General features: G+C 40.3%; 1 protein-coding gene across 4 annotated transcripts in view; it reads right to left on the reverse strand.

Moving 5' to 3' along the window:
• Positions 1-25,032, reverse strand: part of RAPGEF4 (Rap guanine nucleotide exchange factor 4) — a 318,295-nt gene that overhangs the window by 219,580 nt on the left and 73,683 nt on the right. For 3 of the 4 annotated variants that reach the window (XM_061135069.1, XM_061135068.1, XM_061135067.1), the window contains one exon: positions 24,454-24,600. In XM_061135069.1, the coding sequence (XP_060991052.1) occupies positions 24,454-24,600 (147 nt within the window). Of the gene's footprint in view, positions 1-17,292; positions 17,660-24,453; positions 24,601-25,032 lie in introns of those variants that run through there. The other variant, XM_061135070.1, reaches the window with a different exon arrangement.

Genomic DNA, 25,032 nt, shown 5'->3' on the forward strand with positions numbered 1-25,032 from the left:
TAGCGTGTGAGATGAGTGCAATTGTGCGGTAGTTTGAGCATTCTTTGGGATTGCCTTTCTTAGGGATTGGAATGAAAATTGACCTTTTCCAGTCCTTTGGCCACTGCTGTGACAAAGAGCTATTAATACAACCAAGGGCCCATTCCACTGACCCCTTGTCCAGGTGATGTCTGGTGGTTTCAAAGCACCAAACCTCCAACCTCAAAACACAGAGACTCATCCCCTTTCAGCTTATTCTGGCATATCTCTTGGAAGTGACAGTTACTGCTGGTGCAGAACTCAGTGTAGGTAGGCAGAAGTGGGTATATCTTGCACCTATTTATGCAGACATACATGTCCAAACATGAGCAGTTTTGGGCACCTGAAGAAAGCTACTAGGAAAAGTTTTGTTGCCAAGATTGTTTGCTATTTATCAATTTGCATTTTTCAAATAAGTCAAGTCTACACCCAGTTGTGACATCTTTAATTGCACAGAGAGTATATTTCCATAATATAAGTCAGGAGTTACCCCACATTTCACTTGTGTTCAGAAGGTCTGGAATGGCCAGAAAGATCACCCTCATTCAAGGTCAGAGAAAGTTGGAAGAAGGATGCTCAATCTCATTCTCTTTCCAGCTGTAGACCCAACCCATACTCCCATCTGAAAATGGAAACCTTAGAACAATGAAAACCTCACTAGTCTTAGCTCTTTCATGACCCCAATCTTCCACTGCCACTGAGACTTTGACTTCAGAAGAAGAAATGGATAATGGCTAAGAGATATTATTATAGAATTGTGTGGCTTTTTAAAAAGCAATTTATCAATGTTTAATTTCTCACGAACACTGAGAATGTACTCTAATGATTTATGCTCATAAAATATAGTTAAATCAAATTATATATCTAAAGTTAATGAAATTCTTTCATTCAGTGTTTACCTATGCACTAGACACTCAGACTCTCTTAACAATACAAGCTATGTTTTATCTTATTAATAGGTGAGAAAACTGGGGTGCAAACTTCTGGCTCAATATCACACAGCCAGGGAGTGATAAAACCTCATTTGACCCAAGTCTGTCTGACACCCAGGTCATGTGCTTTCCACCTGAAAAACTGTCCCCTCTATTCATTTATGAACTTGCATATTAGGATAGAATGTGATTGCAGCTTGAGGAACAATGTAGAAATGATATTCTATAAATCACTCTTTTTTTGGCTGCGCTGTGCAGCATGCAGGATCTCTGTTCCTCAACCAGGGATCTAACCTGCACCTCCCGTGGTGGAAGCATGGAGTCTTAACCGCTGGAGCACCAGGGAAGTCCCCATACACCCTGTCTTAGGTGCTCCTTCCTCTGAGGTTTCTGAAGCTGCCTCTGCTGTCTTCCACACTTGGTTTGATCCTGTTTTTCTAGAATGACTAATGGGCAATGCACTGAGCACCTGTGAATGATCAGATCCTGGAACAAAAGTGGAATTACTTCAACCCTTTATACAAGATTTTTAACTCCAACTCTACAATTCCACAAAAAGCATCAGATCTTTAAAGAGAACGAGAGACCTTGTACCAAATGCTGATTGTTGATCAGGCCAAGAAAAACAGCAGGTGATATAATTTTAAAATGCATTCTTTCCTGTAGTTTCCCCCAAATAGATAAGGATGAATTATTGCTGGGAATTGTACTTTGCAGCCAACAGATCCAGCAATCAACTAACTTGAGATTAGCTTCCTGAAGAAGTGTCTCCCCAGAAGCAAAAGGATAAAAACATTAACTGTGTAAATTAAAACAACTTCCAGAAGAAGTGGTAGACAACAAAATGCCTGAAAGTTTTGCTTTATAGTAATATGTCTTTAGGGATGTGTAACTGGGGCATGGTTCAAGAGGGAGATTAGAGGAAAAAATTAATGAAATAAATGTCTTGAGGAAGAAAATCATAAAGCAAGTCAGCAAATGTTTTCCCAGTCATAAATGCCTGGTCACAAAATATATCTCAAACAAAAACTTGGAAAAGCTATTTCAACTCATATGACAATAGATTACCAAAGGATATAAACCAATCATTTGGAGATTTAAAAAAAATACAACATACCAAGGGATATTTTAAAAGATACTTTCTCACCTAGATGTCCATCAACAGATGAATGGATAAAGAAGCTATGGTACACACATACAATGGAATATTACTCAGCCATAAAAAGGAACACATTTGAATTAGTTCTAATGAGGTGGATGAACCTACAGCCTATTATACAAAGTGAAGTAAGTTAGCAAGAGAAAAACAAATATGAACTCCAGAAAGATGGTACTGATGAAGGTATTATCAGGGCAGCAATGGAGACCCAGGCATAGAGAAGAGACTTGTGAATACAAGGCAGGGAAGGAGAGGATTTGACAAATGGAGAGAGTAACATGGAAATATACACAGTACCATACATAAAATAGATAGCCAGTGGGAATTTGCTGAATGACTCAAGGAGCTCAAACCTGGGCTCTGTGACAACCTAGAAGGGTGGGGTGGGAGGGAAGCTCAAGAGGGAGGGGACATACGTATACCTCTGGCTGATTCATGCTCATGTACGGCAGAAACCAACACAATAATGTAAAGCAACTGTCCTTCAATTAAAAATAAATAAACTAATGTTAAAAAAAGAAGATGCTTTCCCTCACTCATGATTAAGGAAAGAAAATAATATTAAGACTCCAGCTTTTTCCCTGGCAAATTTTTCAAACTTTGAAATTAGTGTTGAAGAAATGGTAAAACAGTAGGCTCATACACTGAGGAGAGTGTAAACTAGTGTAGATTTTCTGCAGTGTAATTAGAAAATACTCACCAGATGTTAAATTTCACATAATACCCATATAACTCCACAGGTAAGTATTTACTCCACAAAAGTACATCCAGATATATGTGTAAGAATGTCCATACACATGGACGCTGCAGCACTGTTTATGAGAACACAAACCAACGTAAGCATCTGACAGCAGGGTAACGGGTGAAATAACTGCAGTAACCCAGCCAGTAGGAAACTCTGTAGCATAACCTGGTTAATCTGCATGGACTGAGACAGAGGGTCTCTCAGTGGAAAAAAGCAAGTTATAGACACTGTGAATGATGTAATCCCATTTATGGAAGTGTGCAAATTTAAATGTTTTTAATGTACATATCATTATATCATTATTGCTCATAACAAACCAGTGTAAAATTTAATGGCTTAAAACAATGACTTACTTCTTATAATTGTGTTGGGCTCTCTGGGTGGTTCTTCTGGAGCTTACTCAGGTAGTTGGAGTCAGCTGGGGTGGGGGGTGAAAGGATGAGGTAAAATGGACTCATTTCTCTAGGGCTTCAGCTGGTATGGCTGAAATGACTAGACTGAACCACATGGTTCTTCATTTTGGGCATCTCTGCACAATGGAGGAAACACTCCCAGAGCACAAGCATGAACCTATAGGGCCTATACAGGCCAACATGCAAAGTCAAATCACTCCCCTAGCATTCTACTGGTCAAAGCACATCTCAGTCCCAGTCTGGATTCAAGAGAAAAGCAAACTCCATCTCTAGATCGGAAAATCTGCAAAGAATCTGTGGTCATAATTAATCTACCACTTCACATGTATGCATCTACCTATCTATAGCTATGTCCAGCTTTAAGTATCTGAAATGTTCATGAAGAAACCAGATGATTTCCTCAAAACTACAATGAGATATCACCTCACACTAGTCAGAATGGCCATCATCAAAAAGTCTACAAACAATAAATGCTGGAGACGGTGTGGAGAAAAGGGAACGCTTCTGCACTGTTGCTGCTGCTGCTGCTAAGTCACTTCAGTCGTGTCCAACTCTGTGCGACCCCATAGACGGCAGCCCACCAGGCTCCTCCATCCCTGGGATTCTCCAGGCAAGAACACTGGAGTGGGTTGCCATTTCCTTCTCCAATGCAAGAAAGTGAAAAGTGGAAGTGAAGTCGCTCAGTTGTGTCTGACTCCTAGTGACCCCATGGACTGCAGCCCACCAGGCTCCTCCGTCCATGGGATTTTCCAGGCAAGAGGACTGCACTATTAGTGGGAGTGTAAATTGATACAGCCACTATGGAAGATGGTATGGAGATTTCTTAAAAAACTAGGAATAAAACCACCATATGACCCAGCATTCCCAATCCTAGGCATATACCCTGAGGAAACCAAAACTGAAAAAGACACATGTATCCCATTGTTCGTTGCAGCACCATGTACAATAGCTAGAACATGGAAGCAACCTAGATGTCCATCGACAGATGAATAGATAAAGAAGCTGTGGTACCTAAACACAATAGAGTATTACTCAGCCATAAAAAGGAATGCATTTGAGTCAGTTCTAATTAAGGGGATGAACCTGGAACCTATTATACAGAGTGAAGTGAGTCAGAAAGAGAAAGATAAATATAGTATTCTAATACATATATACGGAATCTTGAAAAATGGTACTGAAGAATTTATTTACAGGGCAGCAATGAAGAAACAGACAGAATAGACTTATGGACATGGGGAGAGGGGAGGAGAGGGTGAGATGTACAGAAAGAGTAACGTGGAAACTTACATTACCGTATGTGAAATAGATAGCCAACAGGAATTTGCTGTATGGCTCAGAAAACTCAAACAGGGGCTCTGTATCAATCTAGAGGGGTGGGATGGGGAGGGAGATGGGAGGGAGGTTCAAAAGGGAGGGGTTATGGCAACCCACTCCAGTATTCTTGCCTGGAAAATTCCATGGACTGAGGAGCCTGGTAGGCTACAGTCCATGGGGTTGCAAAGAGTCGGACACGACTGAGCAACTTCACTTCTCTTCATATGTATACCCATGACTGATTCATGTTGAGGTTTGACAGAAAACAACAAAATTTGTAAGGCAATTATCCTTTAATAAAAAAATTTTTTAAAAAATCAGTGAGGCAGAGGTGAATGTGGCACATTCCTGTAGGTTTCAAGGAGTTAGCATCTTTATTTGATTCTCACTGAATATCATAGTGGGCATTATGTCATGACTATAGAAAAGCTCGAATTTTTTAATGCCGTGCTTAAAGGGTGACAGTGATAGTAATTTTACAAACTTAAAAAAAAAAAAAGAAAAAGAAAGAAACAAGATGATTTCCTCTGGTAAGAAGGGCTGGGAAGTGAGTGGGGAAGGAAAAGGAAGAAACTTATTTTCTATTTCATGCCTTTCTATATTCAGGGCTGGCTCCATGAGCATGAGAACTGTGAGGTAGCTGGCATAGGGCCCCACACTCAGGCTCTGGAAAGTTTAATGCTCTGCTGTCACCATCTTGAAGTTCTTAATAATTTTATCTCTGAATATGTGCTTTGTAAGTGAAGTCCAGTGGAACAGCGGGGCACGTGTGTGAACGAAGGAGTCAGTGCAGTATGCACGCCTACTGTCCCGTGATGCCCTGTTTACATATAGCATTCACACGCCTCCTGAGGACAGAATTCAGGTGGACTCTTGGTGCCTGGGAGTTCAACTTAAGTCAAAGTGCAACATAAGCATGTTACATCTTCCAATGAGCAAATCCTGGTGTTACAGCCAGAGTCCCAGCTTTCTGGGATAACCAGAACTTGCTCTGAACACAGTAAGAATGCAAAAGCACTGACAAAGGAATGCGATCTTAGCCTTCCTTATTCATGTTACTTCCCTAGATTAGCCAGCCATGTCCAGTGAAAATAATGAGGAGGAGAAAGGAAAGCTAGGACAACTCACAGTCCTTTTCTTTCCTTTCAGTCTTCCCTTACTTATCCGTAAGCTAAAGAGGGATAATGTGGGCAGAAGGTGTGTGCATCAACTAAAGAAATAAAAACAGCTGAATCAGCTTTGTGCATGGTTTCCACTCTTCTGGTTAAAAAATGAAACACCTATGCATGTATGAGCTAGGAAACACTAACTGTGTAATTTCACTAATTCCACATACAAGTTAAATATTCTCAGTGTCGCTTTTCTAGCACTGTACTACGGGAAGATAAAGAGTAAATCTGTGCTAATGATTTAAATTTAAAATTTGTCTTAGAACAACACTATATAGCAAACAAGAAATATGATGAGTTCAGATTAAGAAGAAAGAAGAAAGGAAAAAGCTTTCTATTTTAGTACCCTTTTTTTTCCTCTGGGGAAAGAGACCTTGCATTTTTATTTTGCACTGGGCCCCACAAATTATGTAGTCAGCCTTGTTTATACTCTTTGACTTTGTATACATATGTCCTACTTCCGCATTTTAAAATAATAGTTTTTTTTAAACCATACTGCTCTCTTCTTTCACATTTTAGTTTTATGAGCTTTATGCTACCCTTTACTTCAAATCATCATCATAGACCTGTTTTAAAAAAACATGATAAGATCTGGGGGTTAGCAGCTGGAAAAAAAACAGGAACCCAAATGAAGAAACACTTTTAATAAAAACAAAGGCCATATTTCATATTATTCCTACTCTCTTTTTCTTTTGTGGGCAAAACACTCACTGATTTATAGCACTTGAATCATAATCAGCACAATGGAATTAAGCAAGAATAATATGTCAGATTAAAAAACCCAAACCCAATTTTATGAACTCAATTCATGACAGCTGCACTATCAACATAAATATTTATTCTCTCAAGGGCCATGGATGCAAGGTCATATACACCACATGGGACACTTGCCTTCACTGGTACACATATATCAACTCAGGAAATGCAAAAATAGAGGTTATTTACAGAAATAACTTATTATAAAATTAATACCAAAAGAAATTTCCCATGTTTTATTTACTAGCAAGATATCAATGTTGATATCCCAGAGTCATAATAATTAAACCTCTCTATTCAAATTGAAGGAAGTATTATTTTTACACTTTTTATATTTTTAATATTGCTAAACATGTATATTAGTTTGAATTTTCAAACTTTCAGTTCTCAATAATGAAAAACTAATATTCTACTACAAAGACTATTACATGCTTGGCTAGAATTTTTCGAGTTGAACCATAGTTACACTTTGCAATTAAGTTCTCAAATTTAAAAGATCAGATGATGCTGATAGGAGATTCAAGTTGTTGGAATTTAATAAAATAGTAAAGCAAACAGAGAAAATAAACTAAAACTCTGGCAGGTATGCTAGGGTCAATTTGTGTAAAGAATTTGAAACAAAATATCTTGAAAATTTTAGAATTAAAAAAATTTTTTTTCTTTCTTTAAGGGGTTGAGAAAAAAGTCAATTATCAGCTTTGGAAGTCTTGCTCAGTAATCAATCAAAGAATATTCTGCATAAAACATTCTACAGAAGATGCTCCAAAACAGGGGGTTGCTACTGCAAAAGACAGCTGTGATTGGGGACAGGGGTGAGAGAAAACTATACTTTCATTATAGATACCTACCCTAATTTTAGAATTATTTATTATCATTTTTTTTTTTTACCAAATGCATGCATTCCCTAGTCTCAATAAATTAAATTTCTCTAAAATAAAAAAATAAGATAGTCTTTTTACTTTGCACAATGGGCCATGCTTTAGCTAATTTTTAAAAGTATCATTGCCTGACCATCAGAATGGGAGAAAATATTTGCAAATGAAGCAACTGACAAGCCATTACTCTCCAAAATATACAAACAGCTTATGCAGCTTAATATCAAAGGAAAAAAAAACCCACCCAATAAAAACATGGGCAGGAGAAACATAGAAACATAGGCGTTTCTCCAAAGAAGACATACAGGGCCAAAAAACACATGAAATGATGCTCAACATCACTAATTAGAGAAATGAAAATCAAAACTCTATGAGGTACTACTTCACATCCATCAGAATGGCCATCAAAAGATCTACAAACAATAAATGTTGGAGAGAAGAAAAGGGAAGACTCTGACACTGTTGATGGGAATGTAAATTGGTATACAGTCATTATGGAGAACAGCATGGAGGTTCCTAAAAAACTAAAAACAGAACTACCAAATGACCTAGCAATCCGATTCCTTGGCATGTACCTGGAGAAAACCATAACTGGAAAAGATACATGTACCCCAATGTTCACTGCAGCACCATTTAAAATAGTCAGGACATGGAAGCAATCCAAATGTCCATCAACAGAGGAAAGGATAAAGAATATTCAGTTCAGTTCAGTTCAGTCGCTCAGTTGTGTCCGACTCTTTGCAACCCCATGAATCGCAGCACTCCAGGCCTCCCTGTCCATCACCAACTCCCGGAGTTTACGCAAACCCATGCCCATCGAGTCGGTGATGCCATCTAGCCATCCCATCCTCTGCCGTCCCCTTCTCTTCCTGCCCCCAATCCCTCCCAGCATCAGGGTCTTTTCCAATGAGTCAACTCTTCACATCAGGTGGCCAAAGTACTGGAGTTTCAGCTTCAGCATCAGTCCTTCCAATGAACACACAGGACTGATCTCCTTTAGGATGGACTGGTTGGATCTCCTTGCAGTCCAAGGGACTCTCAAGAGTCTTCTCCAACACCACAGTTCAAAAGCATCAATTTTTTGGTGCTCAGCTTTCTTCACAGTCCAACTCTCACATCCATACATGACCACTGGAAAAACCGTAACCTTGACCAGACGGACCTTTGTTGGCAAAGTAATGTCTCTGCTTTTTAATATGCTCTCTAGGTTGGTCATAACTTTCCTTCCAAGGAGTAAGTGTCTTTTAATTTCATGGCTGCAGTCACCATCTGCAGTGATTTTGGAGCCCCCCAAAATAAAGTCTGACACTGTTTCCACTGTCTCCCCAACTATTTCCCATGAGGTGATGGGACCAGATGCCATGATCTTAGTTTTCTGAATGTTAAGCTTTACTCAGCCACAAAAAAAGAATGAAATGCTGTTTGCAGCAACATGGATGGACCTGGAGATTGTCATACTAAGTGAAGTAAGTCAGACACAGAAAGTTAAATATCATATGATATCCCTTATGTGTTGTATCTAAGAAAACGGAACACAAATTAACTTATTTACAAAATTGAAGTAAAAGTACAGATATAGAAAACAAGCTTGTGGTTACCAGGGAATAACCTATATGGCCTATATGGGACAGAATCTTAAGGGGAAAAAAAGCGGATGTATATATTGATGTATATATAACTAATTTGTTGTATACCTGAAACTTACACATTATAAATCAACTATACCCCAATAAAATTTTTTTAAAAAAAGAATGAGGAAAAGAAAAAAATAAAAGTACCGTTGTCTAAAACTGTCCAATTAGTTTTATGGGCATCATTAAATGTGGATGGGGGGACTATGGAACTGAGAATTCAAAACCACACGTACATGAAAAATTATTAAAGTTCAATCATTTTGGAAATGAATACAAAATATTCAAATATGCTCTATTTAGAGGGACAATGGATCCATAAATTAGCATTTTTGTTTTGACCATAGAACTTGGCTTTTCTAATTATTTCTTTTTCACTACAAAGTTTCTAGATAACAATGGCAAAACCTTAAAGCCACAATGAAAATTATTTTTCTATCTCCAATTGCACCATCATTAAGTCTATAAAGATGCATTAAATTAAGAGTAAAGGTTCATTGCATTCTCCTACATAAACATGCTATCTAATCTGGTCTGGATCATTTTGATTTTGTGGAAAATGGTCCTTAATTTCCTTGGAAGTAACAGAACTCTTTCAGGTTAGGATGGCCTTCTTTTCAGAAAAATGTACACACAAAAAAATATTAGATTTGCAGATTTCTCAGTAACTGCTCCATAAACTCCCAGGGCTCACAAATTTCAGAGAAGAAGCACCTGCTCTGGATGATTCCTCTTTCCTGACTCTACCCACAGACCTATGTGCTAATGGACTAAATAAAGTTATTCTACTACTTGAGGACAAAACACAAACATTTGGGTCTAACCCTAAATTTTTTCTGAGCTAACGGAAACCTCTTTTTAGGCCAGAATTCCCCACAACTGAATTCAGGATACTTAAACTATATTCTTGAGACTAGGCTGGCACTAATTTAATGCTAAATAATTAATACGTAAAAAAGATGAGAATGACTACCGGCACTCAGTTGATGGTCAATAAAATTCACCTTTTATCATTAGTTACTATTCACATAGAAAGGCCCACCATGCACATGCAAAATACTAATAACCACGATATTTTTCATTCAGATCTGCCCTTTTGACAGATGCCATGGGCCCTTCAAATAGGATGCTCTAGGGGGCTCACCTTCCTCCTACATGAGATGGGAGAAGACTCCCCAAGTCCTGGAGAGAAAACATGGAGTGATGTGGAGCATTCTATGCCTCTGATAAAAGATGTTTTCACATGTTGCGATATAGGGAAGTCATTCTGGCTTACACACGAGTTAACTTGAATTTTATGCTAATTATAATTGCCTGTTTGTGGACTATCAAACAAACATCGTATATCTGCTCTAATTATTAAAGAAAAAGGTGCATTAACCAGAAGAGAATGTCCATGCTATAGACAAAGATTAAATGCATCCCTTCCTGGGACACTAATGCTGGTTCTCCTTCAGTGATAAGACTCCCTTTCCAGGGGCCAAGGCCACACTGACTGGCTGTACATGTGCTAGTCTGGTTTGCTTATTTTGAAACCTTGAAAAAGAAATATATCCCTGACTTGTTTAATGTTCTTCGTTCTGACAAGACATAAAACTGTGCTGAAAACCCTGCATCTCCAGAGCAGCATCTCAGAGTAACCTGGGAGCTGTCTTCTGGGCTGCTCCTCAGTTTGGTTCAAATAAAACTGTTCTATTCTTATTCCTGATTGTTTATTATCTTCACTGCCACCTTCTGTGACCCAAGGACCCAGGCTTGATAGCCACTAGGAACCCCACACCAGGTTCTGCAGAGCCCCCACTGAAAGCCCTAACTGATGAAGCCCTGCAGGCCTCCAAACCTGGGAGAAGCCAAGTGAACCCCCTAAGCGTGTCTATGAGAGCCCTTAATTCACTCTGGGTCAGTCTTGAAGCCACATTTGGCTTCGTGCTCAGGGGTCTCTTGGTCCCAGCACCTCTCGGCTCTCAGGTTTCTTGGTCTGCTTGTAGAATGGCAGTGCTCTGGGCCTTCATTTCCCATGAACTTTAGCAAGCCCAGATGCTGGCCATCCTGATACCCAGCCCCTGATCTGATCTCAACCTGTCCTTCTCAGCATCCTTGTCTTCTTGATCAACTGTATCCCCAGCTCCTCAGAAGGACACTCAGCCTCCTCCCTGCCATCCAGGCACAGACAGATCTGATTTAGAAAATGAACTGCCAAGAAGAAACACCCATGTGAAGAGGCTGCTGTCATTCCTTCCTGATGCTGTTCACTTGATCTGGAGGTGGGGCCTGGGAAATGTCAGAGGAGACATTGTCTGGGCTGGATCACGGGACAGAGGAGAAACAGGTGGTTGGACGCAAAGGGAACATTCAGGAAAGAGACTGGGAAGGCAGGATTGTAAAGGTAGTTAGCCAACCTGAAGTTCAGGTCTGTTAGGAAGGTCTTTCACTGAAGATGTGACCTTCAGTCTCTGGGTATGTTATGTGTTTTTGCTCCAGGGAGCAAACAGTTACACAGCTAGTCTCTGGAAAAGCTGGAGAAGGACTTCAGGAAGGTGAAGAAAGAAATAAAAAACCATGTTCTGATATGCACCCTTATGTTCATAGCAGCACCATTCACAATAGCCAAGACACAGAAACAACCTAAATGTACATCAACAGGTGGACAGACAAGGCAGATGTGGTACATATATTCAATGGAAAACTAATCAGCCATAAAAAAGAATGAAATAATGCCATTTGCAGCAACAAGGATGGACCCAGAGATTATCATACTACATGAAGTAAGTCAGAAAGAGAAAGACAAATACCATATATGTGGAGTCTAAAATATGGCACAAATGAATTTATCTAGGAAACAGACTCACAGGTATAGAACAGACTTGTGGCTGTCAACAGGAGGAACAGTTGGGGAGAGATGAATTGGGAGTTTGAGATTAGTACATGCAAACTATTATATATAGAAATGGATAAACAAGGCAGTCCTACTGGATAGCACAGAGAACCATATTCAATATCCTATAATGAACCATAATGCAGAAATATGAAAAACAATGTATATATAACTAAATTACTTTGATGTAGAGCAGAAATCAATGAAGCATTGTAAATCAACTATACTTAAATGAAAAAAAAAAAAAAGAAAGAAAACAACCCTGTTCTGCTCTCAGGAAAGGCCAGGAGGTTCTGATGGGCTCTTGTCTCCATGAAGAACCTGAGGATGAGAGAAGTGTGCCCTCTCACTGAGAGACCTGCTACGACCCACATGTGTCCCATCAGAACACAGGTGTGTTTCACCTGTGGCACCTGGGTCCTTTGCCTGTGTCTGGCAGCATCTTCCTGTCAATCACACTGGTGTCAGCCTCATGACGACACCTCACAGAGGAGGTTTTACTCTGGCAATTCTCCACCTGTGCCTGGCAGATGCTCTGTTCTCCTCCCACCTCCAGCCCCGCATGAGCCTCTGCTGGAGCTTGTGTCTATTCACATTGTAAGACTTATTTTCATACATTTCTCTTCATTAGACTGCAAGCTCCTTGTGGGCCACAGCCTGTTCAGATCTTTGTCCCAGTGCTCAGCCCCATCCCCTGGCATTTAGCGGATGCACAACTGATGCTTGCTGGCATGATTTAGGCTGATATGAATACGTGTATAAATTAGTAGAGGCAATAGGCTGGGAAAGGATGAATTCTCATCCTTCAAATTTAGAGAACTTTTTTTTTCCATTTATTTTTATTAGTTGGAGGCTAATTACTTTATAATATTGTAGTGGTTTTTGCCATACATTGACATGAATCAGCCATGGATTTACATGTGTTCCCCATCCTGATCCCCCCTCCCAAATTTAGAGAACTTTGGATGCCAAGGTGGACAGTTTGGACCCCTCCCCAGGCAGCAGTGAGGGCAGCACAATGTGACTGAGCAGCCCACGTGTCTGAACTTCTGCTGTGCGCTCATCCTTCACTGCTTCCCAGGCCATTGACCCGATGCTTCTTTGGGGCTGAGATAGATTACATCACATCATTTCTTCCTCCCCACCACCTGTGATAGGATTATTATCTTCCTCACCCTCTTTTTCTTTTTTCAAATGAAGGAGGTTTAGGAAGACTGTGATATTCCTGAAGACACAGAATTGGTTGGAAGCAAGGCCAGGCCTTTCATCATGACCCAGTCAACTCTCAATTTTTCTGAATGTTTGAAAGTTTGAATAAATAGTTGGAAGAGGAAAGAGACAAGTTTGATATTTCAGACCTAAAAGAAGTGTGTAAAAGAGGTCAGGATGAAGAATAACAAAATGTAAAGCAAAAGCAGAAAGCAAGAAAGAGAATCTGAAGGACGTTAATTCCCAAGTGTGCTAAAACATCTCCAAAAAATTATTAACAATACCAGGACTCACCAGGTAGTGCAATTATTGTTAGGAATTCATGTAAGTATTTTACTTTATTAATTTTCAATTATTAATGGTCCTCTTGCTTAATATTCCATCTCCTATGACAAAACCTTTGGAATTTATGGAAAATTGTGGTAGACTTAATGGATTTAGAAGTTATGTACATTAAATATTATGAAAAATGAAAACAGACCAAGAAAAAAATATTTGCAGGAATTACCAGAAAGGGTTAATGTCTCGAGCAAATACAGCAGTCACATAAATGGATAAATGCCAATCTATGTATGAGTAACATGTTCTGAAAGAGGGTGTATGTATAAGCAGTAAAGAAATACTGAAGAAAATCTCCACCATCTCAGCAGTAATCAAACACAATATGATGGAAATAAAAATACACATGTGCTGTGCTTAGTCGCTCAGTTGTGTCTGACTCTGAGATGCCAAAGACTGTAGCCCACCACACTTCTCTGTCCACGGGGATTCTCCAGGCAAGAATATGGGAGTGGGTTGCCATGCCCTCCTCCAAGGGATCTTCCCAACCCAGGGATCGAACTCAGGTCTCCTGCATTGTAGGTAGAGTCTTTACCACCTGAGCCACCAGGGAAACCCAAGAATACTGGAGTGGGTAGCCCATCCCTTCTTCAGGGGCTCTTCCCAACCTAGGAATGGAACCTGGGTCTCTTACATTGCAGGCAGATTCTTTACCAGCTTAAGTAAGAGTGTGTGTGTGTGTGTGTGTGTGTAAGTGTGTGTGTGTGTGTGTGTGTGTGTGTGTGTAAGTGTGTGTGTGTGTGTGTGTAAGTGTGTGTGTGTGTGTGTAAGTGTGTGTGTGTGTGTGTGTAAGTATATACACATATATATATATAAACAAACATATATGAAATCGTCATCCTGACCAAGGGTGGATGTAATAGGAATGCTCAAATACTCTTGGTGGCAGAATAAAAACCACTGAAAATAAATGTGATCATATTTATCAAGAGCCATAAAAGTTTTCATACCCTTCAACTAGTATTTCTTTTTCTGGGAATTTATCTTAAGTGATTCTCAATGTATAGGTCAGGTACAGATCAGAGATCTACGGGTTCATGAGTTCAAAACTCTTTTCATAGAAACACTAAGATAGAACTTGCCTTTTTCACCTTATCTCTTACAAGATCACAGTGAAATTTTCCAGGAGCTACGTGGTATATGAAGATAGCATTATTCTGACAACTAAGAGAACATGTGCTTGTAGGACTGGAATTTGGCGGTGATTTTGCACCTTATTCTTGCACTTTTAATAACCAGACCACATAGGTAACGTCTAATTACAAAGCCTCAAACAAATGCCACTCACTCGGTCTGTATAGTACCGATGGCCATTATCACTTAAATCTGGCAGAAACCCCAATTTGGAAGCAGAATGTCTGCCTAAGGGAAGGAATAACAGCACTTGGAAAAGTTAACACAGAGTAGTAAGGAACCAGCATATCATTCGTCGTAGAGCCTTAGCACAGGGCAGAGATGCCGGCCAGGGCCACACAGCAGGCGCGACTGCAGAGCCGCAGAGTGGATGCCTGAGCCCGGTGCTGGAAGACAGGGCTTCTCGGTAGATCCAGCTGCGGAGTTTTACGGAGCTCTGATGCCTAGCCCCTACCATCTAGAGGTCCTAGTTTCATTGGTCTAGAGACGGCCCATCATGAGACTTTTCTAACAACTCCCAGGAAATTCTCACATGGAACTAGTTTTATGAATTACAATTATAAATGATGAAAAAAACCAAAAAGTTCTTGCTTTTCAAGTCACATATTCTGATACTATATCAACTGCTGCCTATACCTTATCCTTTCCATTCACATAATCTGTGGCTGTGCCACCTTGAATTTGCAAACCAAAAGACACTAAATTGTTCAACTTATAAGGCACCTAACACTCAACATTAACTTGGATCACTGCTGTCAGCAAGGCAGGATGTCAGTAAAGGTACATTTATCTTACAAATAGGTGGTGGCCCAGGAAACTTTCCAAAAAGGCATTCAGCAAACTTGGGTGAAACCAGGAATAGTTTAGAATTTCAGGCCAGAACACTCAACCACATCAAGAGCCTTCAGAAGGTCTGTCTTGCATTTATTGGTTTGAGCTAGACAGCTCAAAACACTGAGGTCAGTGAGATCAACCAAAGCAAGACTGCAGGAATTCGGAGCTGCCGACTTTGGGGCAGGATTTCCTGCTGCTCCTTCCTCGGCGTCAGACACCCTGCCCTGGTGACTGGGCCCTAACCTCTCCACGGGGGCCTGCAGACTACACAGGAGTGGAATTCGGCCTGATGAGAGTAGGAAAGTCCCATGACCACAGGGCTCCTGACACATAAAGAGCTTAACAATATCCCCAGCCCACACCACGAGTTCCTTCTGAAAGTCTCAAGCTCTTAAAAGTTCTCCCAACTCACACTGCCTTTGCCTGGGGGACCCATTAAACTTCAGAACAGATTTCTCCAGTGATAACTGAACAACAAACAAAACACAAAGCCAGGCATTTGGAAATATAACGCATGACACCCTCAAGAGGGCAGGCAGACCCCTGAAGAAGCTCGCGCAAGCAGCTCAGGACAGGAGAAGGCAGGCCAGCACTACACAAGTGAGGAAGCCCAACCTCTTCTGTGTGGTCAGTCCCTTGGGACAAGGCTGCCTCAAACACTATAATTTGGTTAACTGACCCCAGTCCTTCAGGGAAGCTGAAAAATGGCCTTGTTAGCCACACAAGAATTCACCAGATCTCTTTGTCTTTGGATGAAATGATAGCCTGCATGGAAATTAATCTCTCCCCACCCACCCCCATATACCCTTCAGAATCCTGTATCTTTCCTGCAGTACCTTTCAGTTTGGTATCAGGGTGATTTGTGTTTATGTTTGTCTGTCTTCTCTGCTAGATCCTAAACCAGAAAGACAGATACAGAGCATTTTGTATCTCCCCATGGTGGGAGCCAAGTCTGCTTGCTAAGTATGACAGAAGCTTCTAGAGATGAAATTTCCCAAGAGGCATCAATTAACATTGAGCTGAGCAGCTCTTTAGCAAGTATGCAGCCTGACAGGTGAGCTGAGAGACAGAAGAGGGGTACTGCTAGGTTAAAGTGAAGGGAGAGGGTGGGGGAGTTGTTAATGGCATGCTGGCACATGCACAACCAGAGGAAGGATTTCAAAGCCTCTACCAACAGCAACTCCTAGAAGACATGAGTGTCCACTGCACACTCCGGAAATGAACACCCAAAGGAACACCAGCTAAGAAGGAATGACACCACTTACAGCACCCTGCCAGCAGCCCTACCAGCAACATCTGGGCATTTCTGGCACCTGCCAGCCAAGCCTTGATCTGTTCAGACCCCCTGGTCATCATCTGAGAAGCAGTGAGATCACAGCTTTCAGAGCTGGTGGGACTGCAAGTCATCAATAATGTAACAGAGTTTCCCATAAACACTAAGGACTTCATATAGTCTGAGAGCTCCAGGCATTCAGAGGGTGAAATACCATCACTCTCAATCTGCTTCCTTGCCCCAAATTCATTTTTAATAGATGCCAAAAAAAAAAAAAAAATAGATGCCATTCACTAAATACATATATTTAATATTAATGTGATACATGTAACTCTGCCTAATTAAGAACAAATATCTTTATCTTCTAGAAACATTTAAGATCATCTGGCTAAATAAACAAATCCTTCACCATCAGAAAAACGAGTCACTACTCCCCCCTACCACTCTCTCCCCACAAATAAAGATGAAATCAAATTATGTCAGTGCCATGGTACATATTTAGGTCTGGTGGAACTTCATTAGAAAAGCCAGAGATGTTTTAGAGTATAAAACCAAACTGCAAGCTGCAGCATGTAATTATTTCCCCACTAAAGAATAGATAAGAATCCATCCTGACCTTGCAGGGCATGCGTCCTTCTTTTCCTTTTTCTCAGTGTTCTCAGACATCCAGTGAAGAGCTGTCCTTCATCTGGACAGCAAAATGCACCTTCATCGCCGATAATTTCCTGTTAGGATCTGTTACTGTTAAGAGGATCTTGGTCCCGAGAGAGAACTGGGGCTGGTGCCTCTCTAGGAAAGCTCAGGAAGTCTTTTCTGATTGCCTCTGACTGCCTATGTGTATATAGATCTCTTTAACTTTAGTTACCTCCTAGTAACTTCACTCCCTTCCTCTCTGGATCTGAATCATTCTGCCACCCCGTGGAGAGGCTGGCGGACAGAGGAGTGAGAGCCTGGGGCAGACCTGAAGTCCTAGTCGGCCGAGCAGGCTTCCGCTCAGTTTAAAAGCAGCAGAACTGTGAGCAGAGGCGGGAGAACCAGCCAACAGGATGTGTGTGGCTGGAGTTCCTGGCACGAAGTCTTGGCTTTCATGTTTATTTTTGGATGTATTTTTCTTAGTCCTTTGATGCAAATTTCTGGCCTGGGAAGTAACCCTACAGTACAAACTCCAAAGTTGCCAAAAAGTCAGTACAGGCCTCTGACTTGGGAGAAAGCAGGTCACTTGGCTTTTAGGCTCTGGTTAATCCTCAGCTGGGGGTGGGGGAGACCCTGCATAGTAACAGGCAGGCCAGGGGCAGCCTACCTGAGGGTGGGTCACAGAATTCAACAGCTAGTCCTAGAGTTCAACATCTATGCATTTATTTGAAATATCAGTCTACCTTGAAAGGCTACCATTAATGCAAAAGTAAGACAACCTGAATTTTTTTGCATGCTAAATAAAGTATTAAAACCCACACAAAGGTCTTCTGAGATTTTTATGTTCTAAGATACTATGTTTTAAGTATTGGGCTTTAATTTTTCTGACAGCCCAAGACAGATAGGAACATCAAATCTATTCAAGCTGGAGCAGATGCCTCTGAGAGGTATATTATTCCAATATGGTTTTTAAAGTGCATCAGCAAAGACTAAGCTGCTGTTATTTCCATAATTCCTATTCTCACAGTGGCTTGAAAGATTACTAATGGAAAAGGGCTTTTTCTCTCTGCATAGTCCAAAAGAGGCAGTAAACAGAAATGGCTAAAAAGCTTTTCAGTCCAACTGCCAATATATCTGGTAGAATTGAGAAATAAAACACTGAAAATTAGGGACTAGAGATAGATGTAGAAATATTTCTTTGGCAATATTCATTACTCTTAGAAATATTCTTGTTTACAAACTGTATTCTTTTCCTAAGAAAGAAACATGCATACATCTCTCATTTTTACCATTCCATTTTATATCTCAGAAAGCATAAAAAATCATCAGCCAACAATATTTACTGAGACCACAGACATGTATGTGGAATAAACTCAACTGGATCAATCACTGCATCTGAGCAACAGTTCTCTGTGATATTGTAGGTCTTGGTTAGAATAAAATCACAAGAGCTTCTGGGTAACTATTACAGCCAAAAAGCCACTTTTACTGTGGCATGGCTCAGACTACAAATTTAAAATACCGCTTTATTTTTAAAGACTCTAGTTTCATTGTTGTCTTTAAATTTCAAATAATTTAGTCACTAGTATGTATTACTCTGAACATATTCAAACATGGCTTACAACGAAGCAGAGTTTTTGGCCAGAATGATGTTCATGCAATTGGAACACAGGTGGTAGATCACCAGTGCAAGTACCTCTCAGTGGCATCTTTTATGAGTCTGATGGAGAGTGACTCTCCAATCTATTTCTCTGAACATACTGGACTCATATCCTTTCAAGTCCATGTATTTGGAACACTCCATGTAAAGATGTCAAAATGCGCTTTAAACCTGAAAGCATCTTCATTCAAAACATCAGACAGAAAGTCAGGAAGAAAACCAAAAACACCCTTTGTTATTGGTCTAACCACTGACAACCTTAGACTGTATGTGCTCAGAAGAAATTCATGGAATTGGACAGTAAACTGGTATTTATTTATTTCAAGAGCCACCAGCAGCCATAAATACTCATAATCTTGGATCATGTATTAATAATGACTTAGAACTCCCAAACCAACACTTAAAATGCTTTGCCATTTAACTTCCTTACTGAAGATATACAATGCCTCTAGAGTCTGAGTTTAAACTACAATTCTCAAGAACTAAAAAATGGTACTTCAACTTTTAAATTTTCTTCTGAGATTCAAAAACATAACTTTCTCCTTTCACTCTTTCTTTTTCCCTGCCCCCCCCCAGGATGCTATTAAAAAAATGAGATGTTTTATAACCTAGTTAATATTTGTATTAAGTTCTAATATCAAAGCAGCATGAAAAAAGAGGGATGTATTATTGACCAACTCTGAATAAGGCTACTGTAATTCACCTAAGCTAAGAAAATATGACCTGACTTTGAGATGGAGCAACCTAGTGTCCTCATATATGACCATAAATTGGCAACTGAAACATGGAAAGGAAAGAGGAAAGAAAGTAGCTTTCATCAGGGAAGATTGAAAGATTTAAAGATTTCACTAGGAAAGTAGCTATTAGGAAAGATAAAGGGTACAAAAAAGCATCAAGCTGCTACCTCAGTTATATCTTGGGGAATATTTTTTTTATTTTATATATTTGTATAGATGATTGACAGGGAGATGATGATGGACAGGGAAGCCTGGCTTCCTGCAGACCAAGGGGTCGCAAAGAGTCGGACACGACTCTGTGACTGAACTGAACTGATAGATGACTGAAATAATGCTCTGGTCACATTTATGACAATTTTTTGATGTGAATTTTCTGATTTAAAATTTTTTTTAATTTTTTTAAACTTTTTATTTTGTGTTGGGGTATAGACGGTTAACAATGTTGTGATAATTGCAGGTGAACCGTGAAGGGACTCAGCCATACATATATATGTATCCATTCTCCCCCAAACTCCCCTCCCATCCAGGCTGCCATATAATATTGAGCAGAGTTCCATGTGCTATACAGTAGGACCCTGTTGATTATCCATTTTAAAAACAGCAGTGTGTACACATCCATCCCAAACTCCCTAACTATTGCTCTCCCACAACATTCTCCCCACCGCCTGGCAACCATAAGTTTGTTCCGAAAGTATGACAATAATTTTTAAATATACTCTGGGTGCTACCAATTTGACCTACAACATTAATGACAATATAAAGCAAGAGTATTTGATGAAATTAAATAGAATTTCAGTATCTCACACGTAGGTCTCTGAGGGTGCATTTGCTGAGAACTGAGAACACTTGCCTCTGATTAGGAAAGGAAGCAGGATTACCAAGCTCTCTGTTGCCATTAAAGTCCTAAGTATAAGATTTAAAACAGATAATTCACTCAACCTATTAAAGAGCTTCTTTAGGCTGGGCTACCTGTTAGCAATTAGACACCATAATTTCCTAGCTAGAAGTACCTCAGGCTCCTGGTCCTTGTCAACTACTTTGTTGTTCAGTCTCTCAGTTGTGTCTCTTTGTGACCCCATGGACTGCAACACACCAGGTTTCCTTTTCCCTCACCATCTCCTGGAGTTTGCTCAAACTCATGTCCATTGAGTCAATGAAACCACCCAACCATCACTGCTTTAAGCGACATCAAAGTCATAGATAAGGAGGGAAGTCTCTGAGAGTGCTCGCCACACAATGGACCCACTATGCCATTCCTCAAAAGTGAGAAGGCAGATGAGATGAACACGTGAATTCAGACCCATGATTCAGACAATCTAATTTTCACTGTGTGGGAACTAGAGACTAACAGTGAGCTTCTTGCCATGCTGACAGGAGAAGCAGTATCCAGCTGACCATCCTACTGCTTTCTTTCTGGCATTTCATGGTTCAGTGAGGCTTCTCCCTGAATCCTGAAGCTATGTCCTCCTTCACTCTTGATATTTGGCTATCAGATCTAACTCAGATTTCAGCTGACACTATGAGCTTCGGTTTTAATGTTGCTTACAGATATTATGTGCCAGTATAATGAATGGCTGAATTACCAACTCTGTTACCTGACATAATCAAGGAAAAGGTGTTCTGGTTATCCAATATTTTGCTAGCAGATTAATGTTACATATGCCATCAATAGATCACCCAAATTCAAATAATAGAAATAGATTTTACTTAATGATAATGATATATTATACTCTAAAATAATATTATTGACTTGGTAATTTATTTTCTGTCTCCTCCAAGTAGAACAGAAGCCCTGGCCCAGCAAGCAGCAGTTCTGTCAATCTTGTTCACTGCTCTTGCCAGACGTGACACATAGGATATCCTCATTAAGCATTTGCTTAATAAGTGAACAGTAGAATAAACAGAAGTTGATCTTTATTACTCAGAAGGTAATTTAGAATTTCACAATTTCTTAGGATGATCATGCACTGTAAATGCACAAGTGTGCCCATTAATAAAGTTCTGATTCACACAGGCAGCTAGATAATGGAGTTCCCTGACTCTCACTTCAGTCAGTTAAAACGCTGGAGAAGCACCTAATTTGTACTTTGCACTTGGTTGCATGAACAGGTAAGTAAAGTATCTTATTAACTTCTTGCTCACTATGAGGTTCCAAATCCTGACCTGTAAAATAAGAGGTCAGACTAAATACTCCTTCCATCCTTTTCAGCTCACCGACAGGGGAGACCAGAATCATGCTCTGAGGTTACAGGTGAGGGGCTGGACCCACTGCTTTACAACATCACGTGGCAAGGTTTGGGATCCTAAGGACCACCTTCTACATCAATACCCCCATTTAACAATCTTCCTCTAAGGGAAATCTCTGTGAAAAACAGCCCACCCTAAAATATACTCAAATACAATTCAACCGAGGGATCAAATGAGTCAAATCAACACATCACTAACAGTGAGGCATCCAGACATTAGGAGCACCCTAATGTACCCAGCATCACCTTCAGCTTCTCCTAGCCAAAACTATTTGACTTGACCTAATCAAACCCTCAGCACTAACTTTCATTTTCAGGAAACCCTGGGGTAGGGGTACAAAAAAAATACCATGAGAAAACAATCAGACAAACCTTGAATTTGGAGGAAACTAATCTGACTCATTGGAAAAGACCCTGATGCTGGGAGGGACTGGGGGCAGGAGGAGAAGGGGACAACAGAGGATGGAATGGCTGGATGGCATCACCGACTCAATGGGCATGAGTTTGAGTAAACTCCGGGGGTTTGTGATGGACAGGGAGGCCTGGTGTGCTGCGATTCATGGGGTCGCAAAGAGTGGGACACGACTGAGCGACTAAACTGAACTGAACTGAATCTGGCCTTTTTAACAAGTCAATGCCATAGAGACAGACAGAGGGGAGCAGTGAGGAGGAGGGAGACTGACTTAGATATAACAATCAAATGTAATGCATGGTTCTTTATTTGAGTCTAGTTTGAAATAAAACATATAAAAATACTCACGGAATAAATTTATGGATATTTATGGGGAAATTTCAGCTGTGCACGGGATATCAGATTAGGATATTATCTTTAGTTTTGTAGGTGAAATAACGGTATTATGGGTATGCAGCAGGATATTCTGATTGTCTGGAGATATATGCTGATGTTTAGGATGAAATGTCATGATGCCTGACATTTACATTAAAGTGGTTCAGCAAAAAAAAAAATGAAGCTAATATGGCTATATGTTAACAACTGCTGAACTAAGTGGAGTGCAGTCTTTCATTGTACTATCCTTTTTGATTTTCCTGTATGCTTGAAAATGTTTTAAATAAATGTTGTAGAATGTTCACAGGTAGCAACTTCTCAGGAACTTTTCACAGCACTTGGGCCTCCTAATTAAAATAAATTTTTAATTATTTCCCGCAAACCGTCCTCAACCCACAACTTGAATAAGTCATCACAGACGCAAGCAGTTATAATGACACACACCACAAGTAGGAGTCATTTTTTGTGCTTAACCCAGTCTTCCAAATTTTCTTTTGGAAAAGACTTTTTGGTTTACCTTTTAAAGATCCAAAAAGCAGCTTATTTGCCTCAAGCCTGGGCCCTTTTAATTGACAGAAAACCTCTCTGCACAAACCTCATGCAAACCTACTTTGGCTTTGCCTTCCTAAAACTCGCTTTTGTCTCTGAACTTTACAGAGCAGTTGGAGCTCTTTAATATTTTCTAAGAGGAACATTTCAAACAAGTAACCCTGCAATTTATTCACTACTGCCAAGAATAAAAGTAACAGGTTTCACCACCGGGGCCTTCCAAGGCTTGCAGGACTTTCAAGGCAAAGCATCACTCATCCACCTGCAGGTTTGCTCCCTTAATGCATCTGGCATTTGTTTGGCTCTGGAGGAAGCAATTTGATTACACAAAATTCTTTTTAGATCAAGTTTAAAATCTTAGCCACACTGGGACAAGTGGTAAAGCCTGCCAGCTCGATGGGTTAACACTTGGACATACTGAGTCCAGGACAAAGATAGGGAACAACCGCAGGTAAAAATCAGAAGCTTGAAGAACTGAAAAGGAATAAGCATAAAAGATGAGAGCGCCTAAGTGCTCCATTTGCCATGACTGCATATAAGATGATTTATTCCCTGTCCTTCTTGTAAATGAGCGTGGTACCCTAAGGGTTGCTGGTCAGCAGCAGGAAATGCACCAGCCACCAGGACTGGCTGCTCCAGCCACCGCTGTGACATCCGCGCGTTTTAAACTGGCAGGTAACCAGCCATCTTTATGTCCCTCGTTTCCCATACCTTATTACAGGGCACTTCATTTTTAAAAGCATTTAAATGAAGCAGATGTTAACCCCATTCATCCCACTTTTCCAGGGATCATGTCAATGATGATTTTTAAAATGCCAAAGAAAATGTCAAAGTATTTTGTTCCACGGTTAAGAATACATTTGTTGAACAGGAGGGAGGAAATGCATAAAACACTCTATGGTCATTCAAGAAATAATTATCATGTATGTCAAACCACAGAAAATTGAGCAAGTGCTAAATTAAAAGATAAAAAAAAAAAAAGAAGGATGTCTTGTGTCAAAATGCCTTTTTCACTCACTCATTTCAAAAACAAGTTTTGAAAATTAAATTCCATCCGCTGGCTGAGAACAGAACACAGTAAGGCTTGACTAAATGCCATTATCCACGTGGCACTCCCTTTCTTTTCTGCGACCACGTTAATTGACAAAGCTGCCTTGAGGCTCACCTCCCATAGTGCCTTGAAGTCCTTCTGCTCGATGCGGAGCAGCTCGCTGCTCTCCCTGGTAACGATGGTCGCATGGCGTGGAGTGTTGTCCAGAATGGACTCTCCAAAGGCCGTCCCAATTCCCAGAGTGCAGATGGTCACTGCGTCCTGAGAACCCAAAAAAACGGTTGTTAGAAAAGTCGACATCTTATCAGTGGATGAGTTGTTTTTTCTCAGAAGTAGACAGTTGATCCTTGAACAACATGGGGGTTAGGGGTGCCACCCCCCTCACATAGTAGAAAATCAAAATATATCATGGTTCCTACACATCAACAGATTCAACCAGCCACAGACTCTTATACTGTAGTATTTACTACTGAAAAAACTGCTATGAGTAGACCCGCACAGTACAAACTCATCCTGTTTAAAGGTCAACTAATTTCTATATAGTAAAACACTCGGTTCAACTGAACAGTTCAACAAGCTTTGACAAATATATACACCCTGTAATCATCACCCAAATCAAGACGGAACATTTCTATCACCACTGTAACTTCCCTCATGCCCTGTCTAGTCAAGACCGTCCTTTCAGAGGCAACT

This window comes from Dama dama, chromosome 33 (assembly GCF_033118175.1).
Source record: "Dama dama isolate Ldn47 chromosome 33, ASM3311817v1, whole genome shotgun sequence".
NCBI lineage: Eukaryota > Metazoa > Chordata > Mammalia > Artiodactyla > Cervidae > Dama > Dama dama.